The sequence below is a fragment of the Penaeus japonicus genome, unplaced genomic scaffold (genome assembly GCF_977035675.1).
Source record: "Penaeus japonicus unplaced genomic scaffold, GWHDUDI00000001_assembly GWHDUDI00000039, whole genome shotgun sequence".
Classification (NCBI taxonomy): Eukaryota; Metazoa; Arthropoda; class Malacostraca; order Decapoda; family Penaeidae; genus Penaeus; species Penaeus japonicus.
This window is the reverse complement of record NW_028234441.1, coordinates 10,512,350-10,532,349: the sequence shown is the minus strand read 5'-3', so window position 1 is coordinate 10,532,349 and position 20,000 is coordinate 10,512,350. Positions and strand designations below refer to the sequence as shown.

Sequence of the window (20,000 nt, the reverse complement as noted above, 5' to 3'; positions counted from 1 at the left end):
AATTTATATCCCACTATATTCACGATATCTTAGAATCAAAGTCCCTCACCAGCAGTGTTCTTCATACAGACCAATACCGAACACCATATGTTAGTAAATAATAAGAGAAACACTACTACAACGTCAGTTCGTAATGGCGACACAAACATGTACTCCGGGAAGGGCTTTCGTGCAGGCAGATCCTTGAGAAGTAAGTCTCTGAGGTCCATTATTATTGATTAACAATAACAAGTTACTTATAGATGTCCCTAGAGGATATTAGTTGGGATTTTCAATTACGGAGCGTGCTAGATAACTCGTATCCTTGGAGATGAAGATGGACTCGGCATGTGGAATGTGGAATCAGCATGAATGTTGAATGTTGAAATTGGATTCGGTATTGTTGCAGAATCACTGTAAATTTTGAAATGTGAACTTAGAGTGGATGTGGAATAGGCATACATGTTAAACGTGTTGTCGACGTTACTGTGTGATCGGATGTGGAATATGGAATCGACATGGACGAGAAATAAACATGATGTGAAATGGGTCTCAGGCATGTGAAATAGGCACAAGTGTGAAACGGGGAATGTAGAATTGGAGGATGAGTTGAACATATGTAGAATGTGGGATAATATTGTAGTAGACTGCAGCTTTGTGTTCACAGATAAGATACACCTACTCTTGGGTATTTTTTGTTATTGTTAGAATGATTGCAATGACCTTTCCCTTTGTAAATTCTGTTTCTCTGTTAGCACACACACCCTCCCATCTATTAGGTTTGTAGGACCAGTGAGTAGTCAGGGTTTTGGAGGGAAGGCAGTTTGTATATGTGCATTGAATCTGCCCAATATAGAAGGTTTTAGAATGAAAGGATGTAGATTTTATGTTGTTCCACAATCTTGTCTAAATGATATACTGTATGAACATGCGAGCGAATTCTGTGTCCATCTGTACTCTGGGCCAACAAACATCCAACTAACATAGACCTATTCTGGTAGGATAGAGCTTAGATTTTTTTTAGCACTTATCCTTGGGTTGCATCAGGATTACATATACCATATAGGAACCTATACAGCCCCTTACAACAATAACCCATTTTTTATAATTTGAGCTCAATTTGTGCATGCATATGTATGCATGTGTGTGTCAGAGAAAGAGAGGGAGGGAAGGTAGGTGGGAGGGAAGGCAGGCAGACAGGTGGGCGGGCTATTGGCAGTATTGCTTTTGAAAATTTTTGTTAGGGAATTATCTCTTATTAACCCATTGCGTACGGGTGTCACTGTGCTATTTTATTTTGCTATGAGAAAGGAATGAGTGATGATGGCGTCTGCGGTCATAATTACTATAATTACCGTAATATTGTGCAAGCTTAACGTCCAAAACCTAGATGGCACCACTTGAATGGCAAGTTGATGAACCTTTGCTCTAAAATACCGCTGATGAAGAATGTGCAGGCAGAACGAGAAGAGGAACAAGCACAGGTTTCATTTATCTTTATTGTAGGTGGTTATATGTTTCGTATTCGTTTATGACAGCACAAAAATATGAAAAATAAGTTGCCTTTTGTCCTTCCTTAAAACAGCAATAATTATTGAGTATAAAGAAAATAATGAGGTTTTACAATGAATGACTGAAAGAGATTGGGATGCTTCAAATTATATTGCTTTAAGGGTTAACCCATTGATCGCGGTTTTAAAAAAAGGTCTGTGCAGTAGGATGGCTGTTTTACATGTCTGGCATAGTGCCATCCGCGTCTATGACCGACTCTGCCTTTGCAGCAAATCATGCCATCCGCTGCTAATGGGTTAAAGCATGAATAAGATGTTAGATATTGCCAAACAACATGGAAGACAATAAGATGAGAGACCAAAGCCATGTATAGTCTCTCAGACACTGCCGTTCTTGGCTTTAACGATTGTACAGGGTATTTCGGACTAAGGTGTTCATTTAGGTGTTCATTAGACCTAATAGATGGGAGTCAATGCGTACATGAAGCAACATTGGGATCTGCTCACAGTTGAAGGGTGCACACAGTCATAAGGTATTATGGCTGTAACGCTGTTAGCTCTAGAGCTAGAGGGTTCCAAAGTCAGCCTAAACCGGCATTTTATGATGGATTTATTGAAAAATATTGTTTGGGCTAGTTTGTGCTACCCAGAGGATGGAGAAATCCCTTTCCCTGTCCCTCTAATTTTTAGCCAGTGCTACTAGTGTTGTAGACCACCCGCTTTGATGACCAGTTAGGTCATTAGGCACCCTGTCAAAAAGGGGTTAAGAAAAATGTCACATATTAACCCATTGTGGATAAGATACCTAATGACCTAACTGGCAGTGTGGACAGGTGGTCTATGACGCTGGCGGCCTGGCTAAAAATTAGAGGGATAGAGAAAGTTTTCTCTCCGCCCTTTGGGTAGCACAGACAAGCTTAAGGAATATTTTTCCATAAATTCATCACTAAATATGGGTATAAGCTGATATTGGAACCTTAGCTCTAAATCTAGCGACATTACAACCAAAATACTTCATGACTGTGTGCATGCTTCAACTGAGAGCTGGAACCAGTGTTGTGTCATGTAAGTATTGACACCAGTCTTTTAGGCCTAATCATTGCCGTCATGTCATGATACCTGTACTCAATAGGTTAAGCATTGATGTCCTCATGAATAATGTAATGTATTCAAAATTTATCTTTCCAAATTTTGAAGTGTTGACTCTGAGGCACTACTTAGAGATGGAACAAAATTTATTCAAAATAGGAATGGACAAAAATCAATCAAATAGGAAACAACAGTTTCTCTTCTCATTACCAGTAGAATCACAGCAATGAATGCAAGAATCAGTTCTTCAAGTTAGCAAATATCTAAAAGATCTCTTCCATGAGACTGCTAAGCCCAGTGATAATCAGTAAGCTCTCATCTCTGTCAGCTGGAAGGATAGAATAGAGAATATTTTTCCAACATAAATTAACTCCTTACAAAATTGCAGCTTGTCTGCCCCCTCCCCGTCAACTTTCATCAAGGCAAACTTTGTTCTTCAGTATTTCAAGAACTAGTTTTTTTTACACTAGAATCCATATTTCACTTATATAGCAGACAAATGTTGCAAAGTGGAGTGTTACAACTGAAAATAGTTATTGTGGTTACCATAAACATAAAAACAAAGTTTGTATAGAGTATCAAACACTTATTTTTATTATACAAAACAATAAAATATGTATTTATATATATTTAGGTGTGTAAATAATACCAAGACTGTGATGCATCAGGCTGTGACTGTGACATGTATGGTTTGTGGAGAGGGAAAGGATTAGAGGAAAGTATAGTTTTAGGGGTTTAGGTTACATATATGCTGTACAGTGCCAGAATTACTGTTTCACACTCACTATGTTCCATTCACAAGAAAAAAAAGAGGCGGGAAACATGACAACTTAGTATATTGTTGGCTCAGGAAATAGGGGTATTTAATGATATGGTGGGTGTGGCTTGAAGAAACATAGCAGACACTAGAAAATTTGTTAGTGGACATACATATGTCTTACAAACAATACCGAGATGCTGGAAAGGGGCCCACTTGTTTTTGACATGTGTATGATCTTTGCAAATTGGTTTGACCACATGAGAAGTGGCCAGCCACAATCATAACAAATAAGACTAGGGGCAAAAGGGACAGAAAGACATTCTCTCTTTCTTTGAAAATTGAAATGTGTTTTTCTATTAACAAAAATAAAATAAATTTTGAAACAGAAATCCCCATTTCTTTGAAAAGAAATAAAACTTCTAAAACTATTAATCATGAAACTGTATAATCACATGTGCATGTATAGAGAAGGCAGATTGCATAACATAATTGATTGTCTGCTGTATTTCTTATTCACAATCTAGTTAAGGGGGAGAATCGTGTTCACATAATAATCCTTAGTCCCAGAAATTGCATTGTAGGGTTGGTTCCCAAAATTGGGAACCTGTTTTTAGGTAACTTTCTCAGTCAAAGTGATTCTTGTGTAGCCCTAATGTAGCTTTTTTAAAGAATGCATATAACATTACTATTAACCCGGGAGTCAATGTGTACATGACGCAACATTAGGATCAGCTCACAGTTGAAGCGTGCACACAGTCATAAGGTATTATGGATGTAACGCTACTAGCTCTAGAGCTAGAGGGTTCCAAAATCAGCCCAAATCAGCATTTTATGATGGATTTATGAAAAAATATTGTTTGGGCTCGTCTGTGCTACCCAGAGGACGGAGAAAACCCTTTCCCCACCCCTCTGTTTTTTAGCCGGTGCCACTAGTGTCGTAGACAGCCCGCCTTGATGACCAGGCACCCTGTTGGCAATGGGTTAAGTATTCAAATTAATCTACAGAAAAATAAAGTTAAAACAGTGGAACTTCTCAAAGTCTGTAGATCTATGCAATAATATCTTTGCTTTAATCTCTGGTCATCATACCTCCTCCATGTGAATCCTGGTGAGATAGAGCATGTAGATAAGGAACCATCCAAGTTTGCTATAGTGGAAATTATAAGTCTGCCAAACCTTAAAACTGCCAGAAAGATGTGGGTAAGGAACCTATCTCAGTACCTCATAAATTTTCATAAGATATAAGTATGTCTCTCATGATTCTTTACCACAAGTTTCTCTCATTTTTGTTGATTATTAGCATCATTATAACTAGGTTAAGGAAGGATCTCCCAGCAGGCAGAACAGTCATCATTAAAACAATAAGAATATGACAGCAAGGAGGGTAACACATCATTCAGCAAATGTAAGAGGGCTTGGGTTATAGCAATGCAGAAGTTGCATCCTATTGTTCATATTTTGTCCTTGAAGTGTTGATGAAAAACACTTTCAAATATTATACAAGGAAAATGGTTACGGTATCAACTGCACTTAAAATATAAGAAAACAGTACATCACACATAACGCCCTGTATCTCAAAATGTAATTTACTGACATTCGATCCTTAACTCAGTGACAGAGAATTGGCATCTATATGTGCCCATGGTGGCACTTACACAAGCCATGATGACACTAGTTCTGAAGCTACAGCCTTCCAAAGTCAGACTAAACCTCATTTTGTTATGCATTCATTGAAAAAGTATAAGGGTACAAGGGGAAAAACATCATCACCACACTTCTCATTTTTATCTCAAGCGGGTAACTGAAGGAATAAATTTGTAATTTTAACAAAAGGAAAATGCAGTACAAATTTGATCCGACCCCTGCAAAAACGCTGCAGGAAACGTTAAAGATGATGAGTGCTAATTGGTTAATGATGCCTCTACTATTTATGTGACACAAATTTTAAAGTAATTTCATAGTTCTATAAGCCTTAAGTTTCATTTATTTTGACCTTAAAAAAAGTATTGAAAGGTTTTACGGAAGAAAAAAATATTGAATTAGCATAGAACAATAGAAATAAACAGTAAACCCTATGGTCTAGTTCTCATTATCAATTAACCCATTTGCTCCCTCTGTGAAGATAATTAGTGCATGCAGCCTCTAAGTGCTAGATCTCTCTTGGCTCGATACTGCTCTATGCTTCTCAGAGCGAACTACACCCACCTGATTTTACAGAATGCTGAGAGGCGCTTTTTGTATTTTTTCTCTTTTTTTTGATGTTACTAATAATGTGTCTATAGAAATGGAAGTGCAATGAGTATATACATATGTAACTATGTAAAATGTATATTTAGAGGGAGAGATCATGATGCGATAGGGTGTCTTCTTGCAGGAGTGAAATATTCCCATGACGTGATAGCATGTCATCCGGCGCAAATGGGTTAAATGATGTAAATTTTAGCAATGCCCTAATTTTGCCCTTTTTCTTTTTAATCCTTCTGTTGTGGGCATGTTGCATGGGGTGGGATCACTCTTACTATATTTTTCATTCTGTTGAAATACAAGCCATTTATTCCCTCAGCTATTTAACTAGAGCATCATACCAATTGCTAATTAGTATCATAGTATTAGTATACCATATATAGACTCATATATCATACCGTAAATCAAAAAAATAATAGAAAACACACCAAACATCATAACTTGCTCACCCCTGGCTCTCTATCTTATGATGTGGTATTTGATTTATCATTGTACATGTGATGCATATTTTATGACAAAAAAATAAGTGGTAAAAATTTGAAGCTTGAAGTTATTTGTTTTTAATTCATTGTTTTCTTATTTTTTCTTAACCCATTGCATATGGGTGTCATGACACATGTTGGCACTGATTAGTCTTAAAAGACACGAGTCAATGTGTACATGAAGCAACATCGGGATCTGCTCATAGTTGAAGTGCACACACAGTCATAAAGTATTATGGCTGTAACAGTGTTAACTCCAGACCTACAGGGGGGTTCCAAAGTCAGCCTAAGCCCGCATTTTATGATGGATTTATGGAAAAATATTGTTTGGGCTAGTCTTTGCTACCCAGTGGCTGGAGAAAACCCTTTCCCTGTCCCTCTATTTTTTAGCTGGTGACGCTAGTGTCGTAGGCCGCCTGCCCTGACAACCAGTTAGGTCGTTAGGTCTGCAATGGGTTAACCTCTGAAAAATGGGCATTCTGTAATGATTTATTCTTAGTTGAGGATACAGGCAAAGTGTATCAAATTTGCATGGGACCCCATAAAGTTATTAAAATATGATGGGCCACATCTTTTTCTAGACTGATGGTAAGATATATGAGTCTACATATTATATATTAGCAGAATGATACTAATAACAAATTGGTATGATGCATTAGCTACACAACTGAAGAAGTAACTAGCTTGTATTTAAAAAAAAAATGCAGTCTGAAAGTGAACGGATCCCTGTGAAAAATGCCATCTCGGAAGGGTCAAGGATTCAGTCATGGACAAACTGATGGAGGCATTGACTACTATGAACAATTGCTTTTGGTATGTGACATTCAGCTGAAAATGCCTGTTGGCTTAAAATTATCATTATTGATTTACAATTTAGAATAGTTATGCTTTCTATTTATCCAGTTCTTTGGCTGTAACCTTTTCACAATTTTTTTTTATACTGATTTGATTTTTTTTCCTTTGAAAGGAAATTTAACCAGGAAATATATTATGGAACTAGAGTGATTGGGGACTGAACATACTTGAAACATAATTGGGGAGGGTCTTCCATGTTCAGTGTTTGAGGTCAAGTAAGAAACTGACCTTACCCTCCAATTTTGTGTGTCCATTAATACTAGATAGTGTCTAAGTAATCATCAATATCATCTGGTAGCTTATTTCTGACCTTGGCTCTTCAACTCTGTAAAAAACCTAAACAATGATATTACCGGATACATCCATGCCTAATTGCAAGTAATGATAAAGGATCCATCCACGAGGGATGACAAGGGTAGCTTAGTAAATTAGCCAATGCTCGCAGGAATTCTGGTCGATGGGTTCTGCCGATGGTTTTACTTACTCAGATTTTTTTTTTTTACTCATACAAATGGCAATCATCCCAGTAATATTGCATGGTTGAAGATTCCAACCTTGCAGATCATTTATTTAAGTTTTAAGTACAGTTGCTTGGGAAAGGAATATTTTGAGAGAGGACCACCTTTATCCCTCTGATCTCGTGAACAAGTGCTATCCACTTTTTTGCTACTGCTCCATGAGCAGTAGTTAATATGAAAATTATAGAACTAAAACCTTTTTTTCCCAAAACAAAACCAGCATGGGAAGTGCATTTACAAATCATCAATGGGTTAAATATCTAGACCAACAACCATATTCACTTACCCTGATTAGATGCTAGGCTCCAGCTGTAGGTTCTCTGCTAGCTCTCCTATGTACATCACTCAGTCATCAAGAACCAGCTGAAGATAAACAAGAGATACAAGAATAAGAATTATTTTCACTTAGCTTATTATGTTAGAAGTTGAGGTTACAGCTGTCATCATTAGTGCAAGCATGACCAAAGCTGAAAAGTATAATAATGGTTAATTGTTGTATTTGGTCCAAAGACGATGAAATTACAGGAAAGGAATTGGAGGAGATGCCCACATGTGTATGACTGAACAAATAGAGAGAATTCATTATTTATTTTTTGAAATATGACAATATGATGATATCATAGTTAACCCGTTAACGACGGATGATGTGTTTTTTCGTCATACATGATGCAGGACCTCTTGCCTGACAATGGACGCCATGGCGTTCGGGGATCTTGGATCACTATGTTATTTTATTGTACTATAAGTAATGAGTGAGTGATATTGACAATTGCAGTCATAATTATTATAACTGCCATAATACTAAGCAAAATGGTTTTCAACTCACTTACAAAACCTAGATGGCACCACTTTCTCCTAGCACCAGCAGGAGAGAGAGCCTTGAATGCATCCCATCTACGGTCTAGAGCAAGCACTAGCTCTAATTAGTGATTGAACATAGCAGTTAGAAAGTTACTGACACTCTTGTACTGCAAATGAAAGAAATGGCAGGGCAGGAACCGTGAGGAAGGCAGGTGACTCACACCATGCCCATACAATGTGCCCCCTGTCCAGTATGGACTACCTTTATTTTTATTGTGGCAGTCAACAGAAAAAATTTCCTTCCCTTCCCCTTCCTTCTTTCTTGATGGTGGATTAGTTTCATGTTTTCGTTTGTGCACAGACACAATGCGAATAAAATAAAGTATTTTTTTTGTCCTCCCCTAAAACCAAAATACATTACACATTGATATAACGAAAAAAAATAGTTTGAAATGGACGCCGAAACTACATTTTAGTCAACTGGAGAATTGATGGAGCCTGGTGATATGACAAATATTAAAAATCTAAAAAAAATACAAATCAAACAAAAAAAAAAAAACAAAAGATGGGCCTAGCTCATACAAATAAGGGACTAACAGGGAGTGGGAAAATCAAAAAAAAAAAAAATAGCTGTCAAAAATAGAATTAAAACCTAGACCTGGAGTACTTGTAAGCAAATCTATCCCCCGTCGGCAACGAGTTAATATTATATTTTTGGTTCATTACATTGGTAAAACTTACATTCCTTATACCCCTTGTGAATGTTCAAAATTTGTGTCTGTATAATCCAGATATTGCTATTATTATTAGCCAAGTCTATGGTTAAGCTATGGTAATTGCATTCTCGTTCTCAAGACCAGTTTAGAAATGGTAGGAGGGTGAGAAGAGAATTCATACCTTTGATTCTCTACCTTTATCTATCTATCTACACACTCACTCACTCACTCACTCACTCACCCACTCACTCACTCACTCACTCACTCACTCACTCACTCACTCACTCACTCACTCACTCACTCACTCACTCACTCACTCACTCACTCACTCACTCACTCACTCACTCACTCACTCACTCACTCACTCACTCACACACACACTCACACACTCACACACTCACACACTCACACTCACACACACATATGACAGATATATATGCACATAGAATTATGGGATTTACTCCATTTTCATACAGCCTTAAGTGCTAGTCATATTTATAAGATAGATAATTGAAGTCCATAGAAGGATACTGAAAGAGATGACTATGAATCCTGCATAGCATTTCTACATTTCCTTTCTCAGTGCATCCTGCCAGAATGTACAGGATACACCTGCCAAGAATGTGGGTCTCTAACCCCTCTTCTGTCTGATCCTTTTGGGCTTTACATAGCAAGAATTCTTGTGCATATTCTTGGGCATTCTTGGACATATTTGTACCTATATATTTACATATCTGTTTATATGTATGTATCCTAGCTTGAGACTGCCCTAAGATAAGGGCATCATAATGTGGAGACAAATTTGCCTTTATATAGTTAGATATATTGATTAAAAATAAATTGACCATTTTTTTTAAACTGTAGCTACTTATAGGCATTCAATTTTAATTTTTGGTTCCTACAGTCTGTCATATTAGTAAAATTTATTTTGGTATTGTTATTGTTATGCACTGAGAGTTTCTTTCATTGAAGTGTTAATTTGATTTCATTGATACTTCTATAGAAATAAGCAAGCATGTTATTGTAATTCTTGATATATGTATTCTGTCTCTAACCAATTCCTATGCACTGATTTATCCTACAGTAGTGTCCTTTAGGCATTCCATGAAAGTATTGAAATTAATAGTAGTTTACTAGTTTGTTTATGCAATATAAATTACAGCCCTGAATATGAATATATGAATGTAAAGAAAAAGTGTAGGAGTATGCTTGTTTACCTGTGAGAATGCAGAAGCTGAGAACCATTAGGTTTGGGTTGGGTCCAGAAGGCTATAAAGTTAAAGGAGAGAGGCTAGCAAGTGTTGCAGTTCTTGCACTCCTACTTTAACCAGGCTTCAATCCCCCTGGAGGGATGTGAGGGGCCTTAGTAGAAGATGAATGGAAAGGGGGCGAGAAGGCACTGTGAGAGGGATCTAATGATCAAAGTTTGGGAGGGAGAGGATTTAAGATAAAGAATTGAGGCAAAAAGATCACCGGTAGCCGGAAAGTGTGAATATGTTATGGGGAGAGTGGTGTGATCATATGCTGCCAAATGGGATGAAATTACAGTTTTGTGAGATATGTGGTATATGAAGGTATATTCAGGTCATGTCAGCCTGGCTGATTCCACTCTGCTACTTGGCCAAGCAACTTTAACAGCAACCTGATAAGTATCTGCTTGAATATGCTGCTTCTGCACCGCAATGGGAATGGTAAAGTATTGTAAGGAATTTGCATAATCTTAATCTAATGTTTAGAAAGAAAGTAATAAATTTTCTTGGGGTTATTGATATTTGTTTGTGTTCTAGAGATACATTTTTTTTTCTTTCTTTTTGTGTTTAAAGTTTGAAGAAATTCTCTTGGATTTTGATGTAAATACTGTTATGCACAACCCTAGAAAACAATGTTAATGGAAATGTTTTCCTTAAAAAATCTTGGGCTCATCCCAAGAATTAATAGCATGAATAGTTTGCATGATAACTTGACTGCTTCTCAGTCTAAGTTGACTGGTAGATGTTGTGGAGTGATCATTTTTCATGATTGTTATTCATTTATCATCATTAATAGATATATGATGTGTCTTTGGTGTCATGTGATTTTCACAGGGCAGAACATGGTGCAGCAGAGTCAGGAAAATTTCCCATTTTATGAATTCTCATGGAGAGTCTGGGATTTATTTGTCAGAGAAGTAATTTCTTTTGTGCACCATTTTATTGGGTTGTGCTCTCTTTTCTTGTGTGAACAATTATTTATGAAAATAACATCTGGAATTGACTTGAAAACTGGCTATCCTTGTGGTGTAGAATGAATAACAAAAAATGGAAGTAAAAAAAGAAAAAAAAATGTGTTTATTGAAGTCAATATACACACTCTTGCATTTTTTAAAATATTTTTTTATATATGATTTGGTGGTTTAGGGTACAGCAAATATTTTATGGTGTAGATATTTGGTTAACTCCAAAGAGTATGTATTTGATATTAAGATTCCGCTTCACCGTTATTATATCAATAATCAAATGTTAGTGATGCATTGAAATTATAGGAAAGTGTTATATGTACTTTTCAGTAATAGAGTTATATTGATACCCATATTCTAACCATATTCTTTGACCTCTTTGTAGGACGCCATGAGAGTGAGGAGGACAGCATCACTCTCGACACAGGGAAGGGAATACAAGGGATCCTGCGAGAAGTGGTGGCCGTTGTGTGCCAGCAGAATGGAGTCCCCAAGAGCCGCCGCCTGGGGTACCTCAACGCTGCAGTCAGGGCCATATCAAAGCTTAACACCACCAATAATACAAAGAAGTCACCTTTCACTGAAGAGCAAATTAAAGCCTTTGATGATATTGTGTCGGACAAGGATAAGACACAGCCGCTGTTGTCCCAGCCAGACTTTGGGGAAGTCAGGATCACAAAGGAACAGTATTTCTGTCTGTAAGGGTTGCCATGGTTTTGTTCAGTTTGGTTTTATTGCTTAAGGTTAATTTTGATACTTATGTTTTTTTTTTTATTTGTTTATTCATGATTTTAGATGTAAATGCTATCTTTTAGAACCTGAACTACTATGAGATAAGTTAATTTGTACTGAAGAAGACATTTTGTGACATACGAAGTTAGAAATAAAGATATTTTATATATTTTAACCCGTAATTCTCATTGAAAAGGTTGCGGTGCTGTCTGGTCCATGATGGCAAGGAGGTCCGTGCCGGTGGGCTCAGACTCCTTCGTTACCTCATTCAGTCTCCTGAGGATGTGAAAGCCCTTCAGGCAGTCAACACTATACCTCTTATTATCAGGTAAGTGCCTTCTGTAGGGTTGCCCAGGGTGAAAGATGGAATGTTAAGACAATTTATATTTGTTTTTTTGAATATTTTTGTTTTTCTCAAGTGGTTTGGAGTATGGGGAACTAGGCATGAATAGAAGTAGTACTATTAATCATAGGTTTCTTTGGTTATGACTATTATGTATAATGAAGTGTGTAATGTATAATGAAGTTTCCATTTGCTGTCATTTATGCGATGACAGTAGAGCCTAAAATATACCTTTAAGAATAAAGTTTATGTTTTTTTTTTTGAGGTTCATTGATCTTAACCAGTTGCCGATGGGGCTATTTTGGCTCCAAAGGGTCGAAATGCTGGGATATTTCAAACGCATAAGCCTAACGCCTCGGGATTCCTACCCACACTGGCCGTGGCCAAACGCTATACGCCAATCACCTGGCGCGTCAGCCAGTAGGATAGCTACAATGAAATATCTCGTCCTTGGCGGCTGACTGTGCCACCACTTGATGTGATATCTTGTTACCCATCATTGATGGGTTAATGACAGGACTATATCGTCTTAGTTGCAGGGGAATTTTTGAATAGGACCTTTTTGTACAAATAGAAAAATGTATCTCATGTAAAAATTGTCTTGATTTACAGGAGTATGGACATCATGCTGGATAATCAAATTGAACGCGTTCAGAGTTTAAGGCTGACAAGAAAAATGTTGCAGGTAGCCCCTAGTCTGTTTCCCTTGGCTTTAGCACGGTGTTTAGTTGCCATTGCGCGAGATGGTGCCAAGGAGAGAGACCGTCTCCTCAGATCTGCTCTTGCTACTCTTAATGAAATGGGTATGTGTTTCATTGTAAGGTGAATGATTAAAGAAATTTAATGATGTTTTTTTTTTCTGTGACATTTTGTAGTGATGTTTGTACATTTCTTCATAAAATTATTTTGATTATAACAATACTTACAAACTCAAATGAGTTCTGTATTGAAATTAAGTGAATGTTAAAATATTGAATAAGTGCCTTTGATTTTATTTTCCTTTCTTTCTTTGTGAACGTGCAGCCGTGTTGAATACTAACGTGTTTGTGGAATGTGGAGGAGTGGGAGTACTGCTGCACAACATCCTCGACTGTGCTATGCCAAGAATTAACGAGGCTCTCCTGGGTGCCATTCTCTACCTCCTCAACACTCCCGAATGGCGACCTCACTGTGCCCAGCTTCACCAGATCCTAGCTCCCTTCTCAGACTTTCACTACAAGCATACAAGTTATGACCTGGAGTATTATAGCAAAAGGTAGGTAGCTGTGAGAGGTTCTCATTTCGGAAATGAATTTGGGAGTGAATTTGTTCAAGCTTTTGTTTTGTGCGAGATAGTTTGTGCAATTTGAAAAGAAGTAGTTTTTTAAAAAATTTATACACTTTTTCTTTTTTAACGATCAGTGAGGAAAGAGAGTTACGAACTCAGGCGGGAAAGTTGGCAGTCCTGGTGTCCTTGCGTTCGTGGCCTGGCCTGGTGTCTCTCTGTCAACCAGACTCGGCAGCATTAAAGTCACTGGTGGCATTACTCTATCCCAACCATGAAGACACAAGAGTAAGTAGGCATAGAGGTCTTTACAAGGAAACTTTAATAATGTCTATTTGTTCATTGTTACTTTTTTTTTTATGATATATTATTTTAAAGATTTTTTTTGTTATTTATTATATATTACTTTATTATCACATGTTTCTCACTATTTATAATTTCTTAGAATATAGTCATCATACATTATTTTATTATAGCTTTATCATAGTAAACTTATTTTCCACCCATCTTCTCTATGTTTTCTAGAAAGCAGTAATCGAGCTGTTGTATGAGCTGTTTCGAATACCTCTTGGGGAGTGGACAGGTGACTACGAGGAGGCCCTGGCGGATTACAATTCAAACTCTTCCTCTGACACTGATCTTTGGAGATTGCACGAAGGGTTTGTAGCTGCGGAAGCCAGAGCCCTGCTACCTCATACTGCCAAGTTTAGGTGAGTGGGAGCATTTGTCCTTTTAGTAAGTCAAGGGGCCTTTTGTTAGTATGAGTTGAAAAGATAAGAGTAATTCTTAAAGTCTGTATTTATTTGTGTATTATTGTTATTATTATTATTATTACTATTATTATTATTATTATTATTATTATTTTCATTTTCATTTTCATTTTCATTTTCATTTTCATTTTCATTTTCATTTTCATTTTCATTTTCATTTTCATTTTCATTTTCATTTTCATTTTCATTTTCATTTTCATTTTCATTTTCATTTTCATTTTCATTTTTAGTTGTAGTTGTAGTTGTAGTTGTAGTTGTAGTTGTAGTTGTAGTTGTAGTTGTAGTTGTAGTTGTAGTTGTAGTTGTAGTTGTAGTTGTAGTTGTAGTTGTAGTTGTAGTTGTAGTTGTAGTTGTAGTTGTATTGTTATTGTTATTGTTATTGGTATTATTATTATTATCATTATCATTATCATTATCATTATCATTATCATTATTATCATTATTATCATTATTATTGTTGATGTTGTTGTTATTATTTTTGTTGTTATTGTTATTATTGATATTATTATTATTATTATCCTTATTATCCTTATTATTATTATGATTATTATGATTATTATTATTATGATTATTATAATTATTATTATTTTTGTTGTTATTGTTATTATTGATATTATTATTATTATTATCCTTATTATCCTTATTATTATTATGATTATTATTATTATGATTATTATAATTATTATTATTGTTGTTATTGTTATTGTTATTATTATCATCATCATCATTATTATCATTATCATTGTCTTTGTCAATATTATTATTTTTTCTTTTTCTTTTATTTTATTCTTATTTTTATTATTTTATTTTATTTTATTTTATTTTATTTTATATTATTTTCTGTTTTGTTTTTTGTTTTGTTTTATTTTATTTTATTTTATCTTATTCTATATTATTTTTTGCTTTGTTATTGTTATTATTATTATTATTATTATTATTATTATTATTATTATTAGTAGTAGTAGTAGTAGTAGTAGTAGTAGTACTATCGTCATCATCATCATCATTATTGTCATTATTATTATTTTTTAAAAATTATTTTCATTATTTATGTTTTTATTTTTATTATCTTTATTTTTATTTAATTTCATTTTCATTTTTATTTTCATTTATATCATTTGTTTAATATTATTTATTTTACTACTACTATTATTATTATTATTATTATTATTATCATCATTAACATTGTTATTGTTAATTATTATTATTATTATTATTATTATTATTATTATTATTATTATTATTATTGTTATTATTATTATTTTCATCATCAATATTAGATTATTAATTTTATATATTTGTTTATCTATTAATTCTTTTTTTTAGGGGGGGGGCTAGAATTGTCTGACCTGCTTGAATATATGCATGCTTTTTGTTAAATGTCTCTCCAACTGGGTATTTATATGCACGTTCATGCCAATGCACATGCAGATACACCCTCTTCATGATATGTATGATTATGTTATTAAGCATACTGTGCATACTCTTAAAAGTTGTCTGCAGTCTCCTTCCATTAGTTTAACTTCTTGAAACTTGTTCAGGTGAGAGGCATGCAGGAGATTTGTTCTGTGATTTCCCTTATGATTAGAAGATTCTTATCAATGCCATAATCTAACTGCCACTTCTGACAGACATTGTGCAAAAGATTGGGAATTTACATCTCCTAACCTGCATTTCATGTGCTACATAAACAGATATAGAGAAAATGAAGGCTATACCTCCAAGAATAAACACTGATTTTAATTGTGGCTTATTTTATTGCAGACCAAACATTATTCAAAACCATTTAGCCCTGGTACTTTACACGCTGATGTGCGTTGATTTGTTTCCTGCCATGTGCGAAGTGGTGGTGAGCAGCTCAGCAGCGTTGTCTGTGCGCACAACGATTCTTCTCGGTGAGTTTCTATGTTGTATTTTCTTTATGAAATGAATAGATGGATAGAAATAAGATCATGAATTATTTCGCATTTCTGTGACTATTGATTTTGTCTAAATTCTATGAGTGATCATTATTTTTCCTTTTCTGATAGAAATTACAATTCAAATCCAGACTTTAAGGATTACTCTCCTTGACACAGGTGAAATGCTCCACCAAGCCAACCAAAACCTTCCAGCGGAGTGTTGTGCCCTGTCACACTCCCTTCCGTTGTTGCTGGAGCGAGCGGCTGGCCAAGATGCAACGCAGCGCATGAGAGCGACTCAGGCCATAACCGCTCTTCTCTTCATTGCCCGCACTCGTCTCAATGCTCGCAGCTTACCCACCTCTCAGTACTTAGCGCATATAATCCGTTGCTCTCCTAAGACTAAAGAACGCATTCCCAAGGTCCAGACAGCAACCACAAGTGCCAAACTAAGTAAGGTATGTAGTGTAGTAATGCAAGCACAGTGATGGTAGGGCCATTTATTGTATTTTGTCATCATAGAACTATTTAACTCTTACCTTTATTGTTATTTTATTGTTTTTTACTATTTAAAATGCAATTGAACTGACCATAAATCAAAATGATATTTATAGCAGATGTCACTAAAAAAAAAAGAAAAAAGAAAAAAAAAAAAGCTCCATATTAACCCTTTCCCGACGGGGCACGCGCTACGTGAAAACCCCTATGCCGGGCAATTGCAATATTGCATTGTAATTGTCACACTGGCATGATACCCCGGCAACGGGAGTTTGGCTGTGTCACACGAGTGTGACGCACCGTTGTCATTGGGTTAAGAAAAAAACAACAACTTTCTACTTACATATCATTTATAGTGTTTGGTATGCAAAAATCAGAATAATAAATCTTTTCATATCATGTTTTGTAACACTGTCTATAAATCAGTATTCATTTAAATATTCCTTTCCTGAACAGTGGCTGGGGAAGGACCATGATGAGGTAATACATCAGACATTAAAGGACTCCAATGTTATAGCCACAGAGAGATATACCCAGAAATGGAAATGGGAACTAATTATTCCTGTACTAAGGGTAATGATTGATCTTGTTTTCATTTTCCTGTAATTTTATTATGTTTATGAAAATGTGCTTCAGACTATTTAGGGATATACCTTATATGCAGTATGAAATCATATTACCTCTTATGTTTGTAAAGTTCAAGTTAATATTATTATTAATTCCTGTTTCAGTGGCCCACGGTTTCCTTGCAACGGTTAGACGACAGCAGCTACCGCCTTTTTACAAGACGTTTACTACACTTTTATAAACCAAGTTCAGGGTTATTTGCTAATACTGATCTGACACATGATCTTGCTCAAGTGTATGCCCAAGCTCTACTGCACTTCTGTGATTTTTTGTTAGGTGCATCAGAGGTAGGATTATTACACTTAATTTGTCAAATAGTTTTTTTTTTTGTGCATTAATGATATGTTTGTCTGATGATACCTTTGTTTTGTCTTTTAAACTTGAGTTGCTTTGTTTTTTTTAATTAAGATTGAATTGTTTGGGTGTTGATATAAGAAAATTAGTAAAAGAAAAGAATGAAAGAAGATCAATTGTCAAAGTGAAATTACATAACTATTTTTTACTTCCAGGATGAATGTAGTAAGTACTTAGAGGAACTGCTGGTAGACCTGAGCATGAATCTTTCGTATGTTGTCTGTGAACGTCCGCCCCATGATGCTGTGTTATCGCCATCCCGCCTTAACACTACTACTGCACAGCATTATTTCCTGGCAATGGGCAGACTTTCTCATTCTCAAAGAGGTTACGACATGCTTCTCAAAGCGGGCATTTTTCAGCAGTAAGTTGCTCATGCGTTTTCATTTACTTTGGTAATTCTTGCTCTTCGAAATTGTACTAAAATGTTAGAATTACACTTTTGTTCTTTTCGGTTTTGTTAATTTATACTCATTAGGAATTTATTACCTTTTCTAACTTTAATTTTTATATTTCAGGCTACAGGAATTAGTAAGCATATCTTCCAGTGACATGTATGCCAAACTTGTGTCAACGTGCCTAGATTATTCAATCAATGGTCTTAACAGGTATGGCTCTTTTAAATGATAGAAAATATTTTACATTCATTACTGGTTTTGTTATTCAAAGTGAATTTGAAGAGTTGTTATGGTTGTTTTAGGTTATATATGATAAGTGTTTTAGGTACATGAAATAAGCATCCAAAATCTGTAATATCTTAGATATGGTTTGAATGTGCACCTTTGGAAATCTTTCAGATTTAAAAACTGCTCTTACCTTTCATTTGTAAAAATCAAAAGGTCTATGAGATGAGTGAAATAGTTTAACCCTTGTAACCCTTGTAACCCTTCCTTTGCCTCTAGTCAGCCATATTTGCTCAGTGTGTGATGACCAAGTTGGTGTTTCTGTTAACAACAGTGACCAAGTTGACCTTGCGCTCCTTGTGGTCGGTCATGGTCTCCTGTAACCTCATAGTCAGCATTTTCATTCTCTTTATAGCATGACCTATTATTTTGATTTATTTAATTTTAAAAGATAAATTGAGTTTTTTGAAGACATGCCCATCTGTGAGTGTTGCATTATATCTTCAAGGGCCCACCATAGTAGGGTTATATATTAGAATATACTCTATAGATTTACATCATTATTGCTTATATATACATATATTATATATATATATATATATATTATATATATATATATATATATATATATATATATATATATATATATATATATATATATATAATGTAATATACATATATATACATATATATATATATATATATATATATATATATTATATATATATATATGTATATACATATATATATATATATATGTGCATATATATATATATATATATATATATATATATATATTACATACATACATAATACGTATACTACGTACGTACATACGTACGTACGTATACGTACGTGCTACATACGTATACGTATACTTTACATAACATATACATACATACATACATACATACATACATACATACAGACATACATACATACATACATATATACATACACACACACACACACACACACACACACACACACACACACACACACACACACACACACACACACACATACATACATACATACATACATACATACATACATACATACATACATACATACATATATACATACATACATACATACATACATACATACATACATATAAACATACACATGCACACATGTCTTTACATTTATATTTACATAATTTTTCAGAGCTATTTTAAACAAGATTTTAACTGGATGTCAAGAGTCAGCTCGCATGTATGCCACACAGCTACTCAGAGCATTAGTGCGAGTAGGAGCTGAAGACTTTTCAAGGTGGGGCATAGAGCTGCTTGTAGGCCAGCTTTATGATGAGAGCCGATTAGTTGCACATGCAGCACTGGACGTTCTGGATGAAGCTTGCGATAATGAGGTATGTCTTTGCTAGGTTGCCTTTATATGATCATATTTTTATATATTTTGTTTGTTGTTATGGATAGATTTATTACCTTTTTTTCTTTCTGTCTTTCTTTCATTTCTCTCTCTGTCTCTCTCTGTCTCTCTCTGTCTCTCTCTGTCTCTCTCTGTCTCTCTCTCTCTCTCTGTCTCTCTCTGTCTCTCTCTCTGTCTCTCTCTCTCTCTCTCTCTCTCTCTCTCTCTCTCTCTCTCTCTCTCTCTCTCTCTCTCTCTCTCTCTCTCTCTCTCTCTCTCTCTCTCTCTCTCTCTCTCTCTCTCTCTCGCTCTCTCTCTCTCTCTCTCGTCTCTCTCTCTCTCTCTCT

The 20,000-nt window shown here is 35.3% G+C and overlaps 1 protein-coding gene across 1 annotated transcript in view; it reads left to right on the top strand.

Annotated features, from left to right (window-relative positions):
- The first annotated feature begins 72 nt into the window (after nt 1-72).
- rictor (rapamycin-insensitive companion of Tor) overlaps nt 73-20,000 on the top strand; it is a 32,002-nt gene continuing 12,074 nt past the window's right edge. Inside the window, exons 1-14 of the mRNA XM_086533533.1 lie at nt 73-190; nt 11,556-11,868; nt 12,099-12,230; nt 12,858-13,048; nt 13,269-13,500; nt 13,647-13,797; nt 14,035-14,219; nt 16,044-16,174; nt 16,358-16,638; nt 17,135-17,251; nt 17,410-17,592; nt 17,815-18,023; nt 18,178-18,267; nt 19,453-19,654. Of these exons, the coding sequence (XP_086389659.1) occupies nt 88-190; nt 11,556-11,868; nt 12,099-12,230; nt 12,858-13,048; nt 13,269-13,500; nt 13,647-13,797; nt 14,035-14,219; nt 16,044-16,174; nt 16,358-16,638; nt 17,135-17,251; nt 17,410-17,592; nt 17,815-18,023; nt 18,178-18,267; nt 19,453-19,654 (2,520 nt within the window). The 5' untranslated portion in view covers nt 73-87. The remainder of the gene's footprint in view (nt 191-11,555; nt 11,869-12,098; nt 12,231-12,857; nt 13,049-13,268; nt 13,501-13,646; nt 13,798-14,034; nt 14,220-16,043; nt 16,175-16,357; nt 16,639-17,134; nt 17,252-17,409; nt 17,593-17,814; nt 18,024-18,177; nt 18,268-19,452; nt 19,655-20,000) is intronic.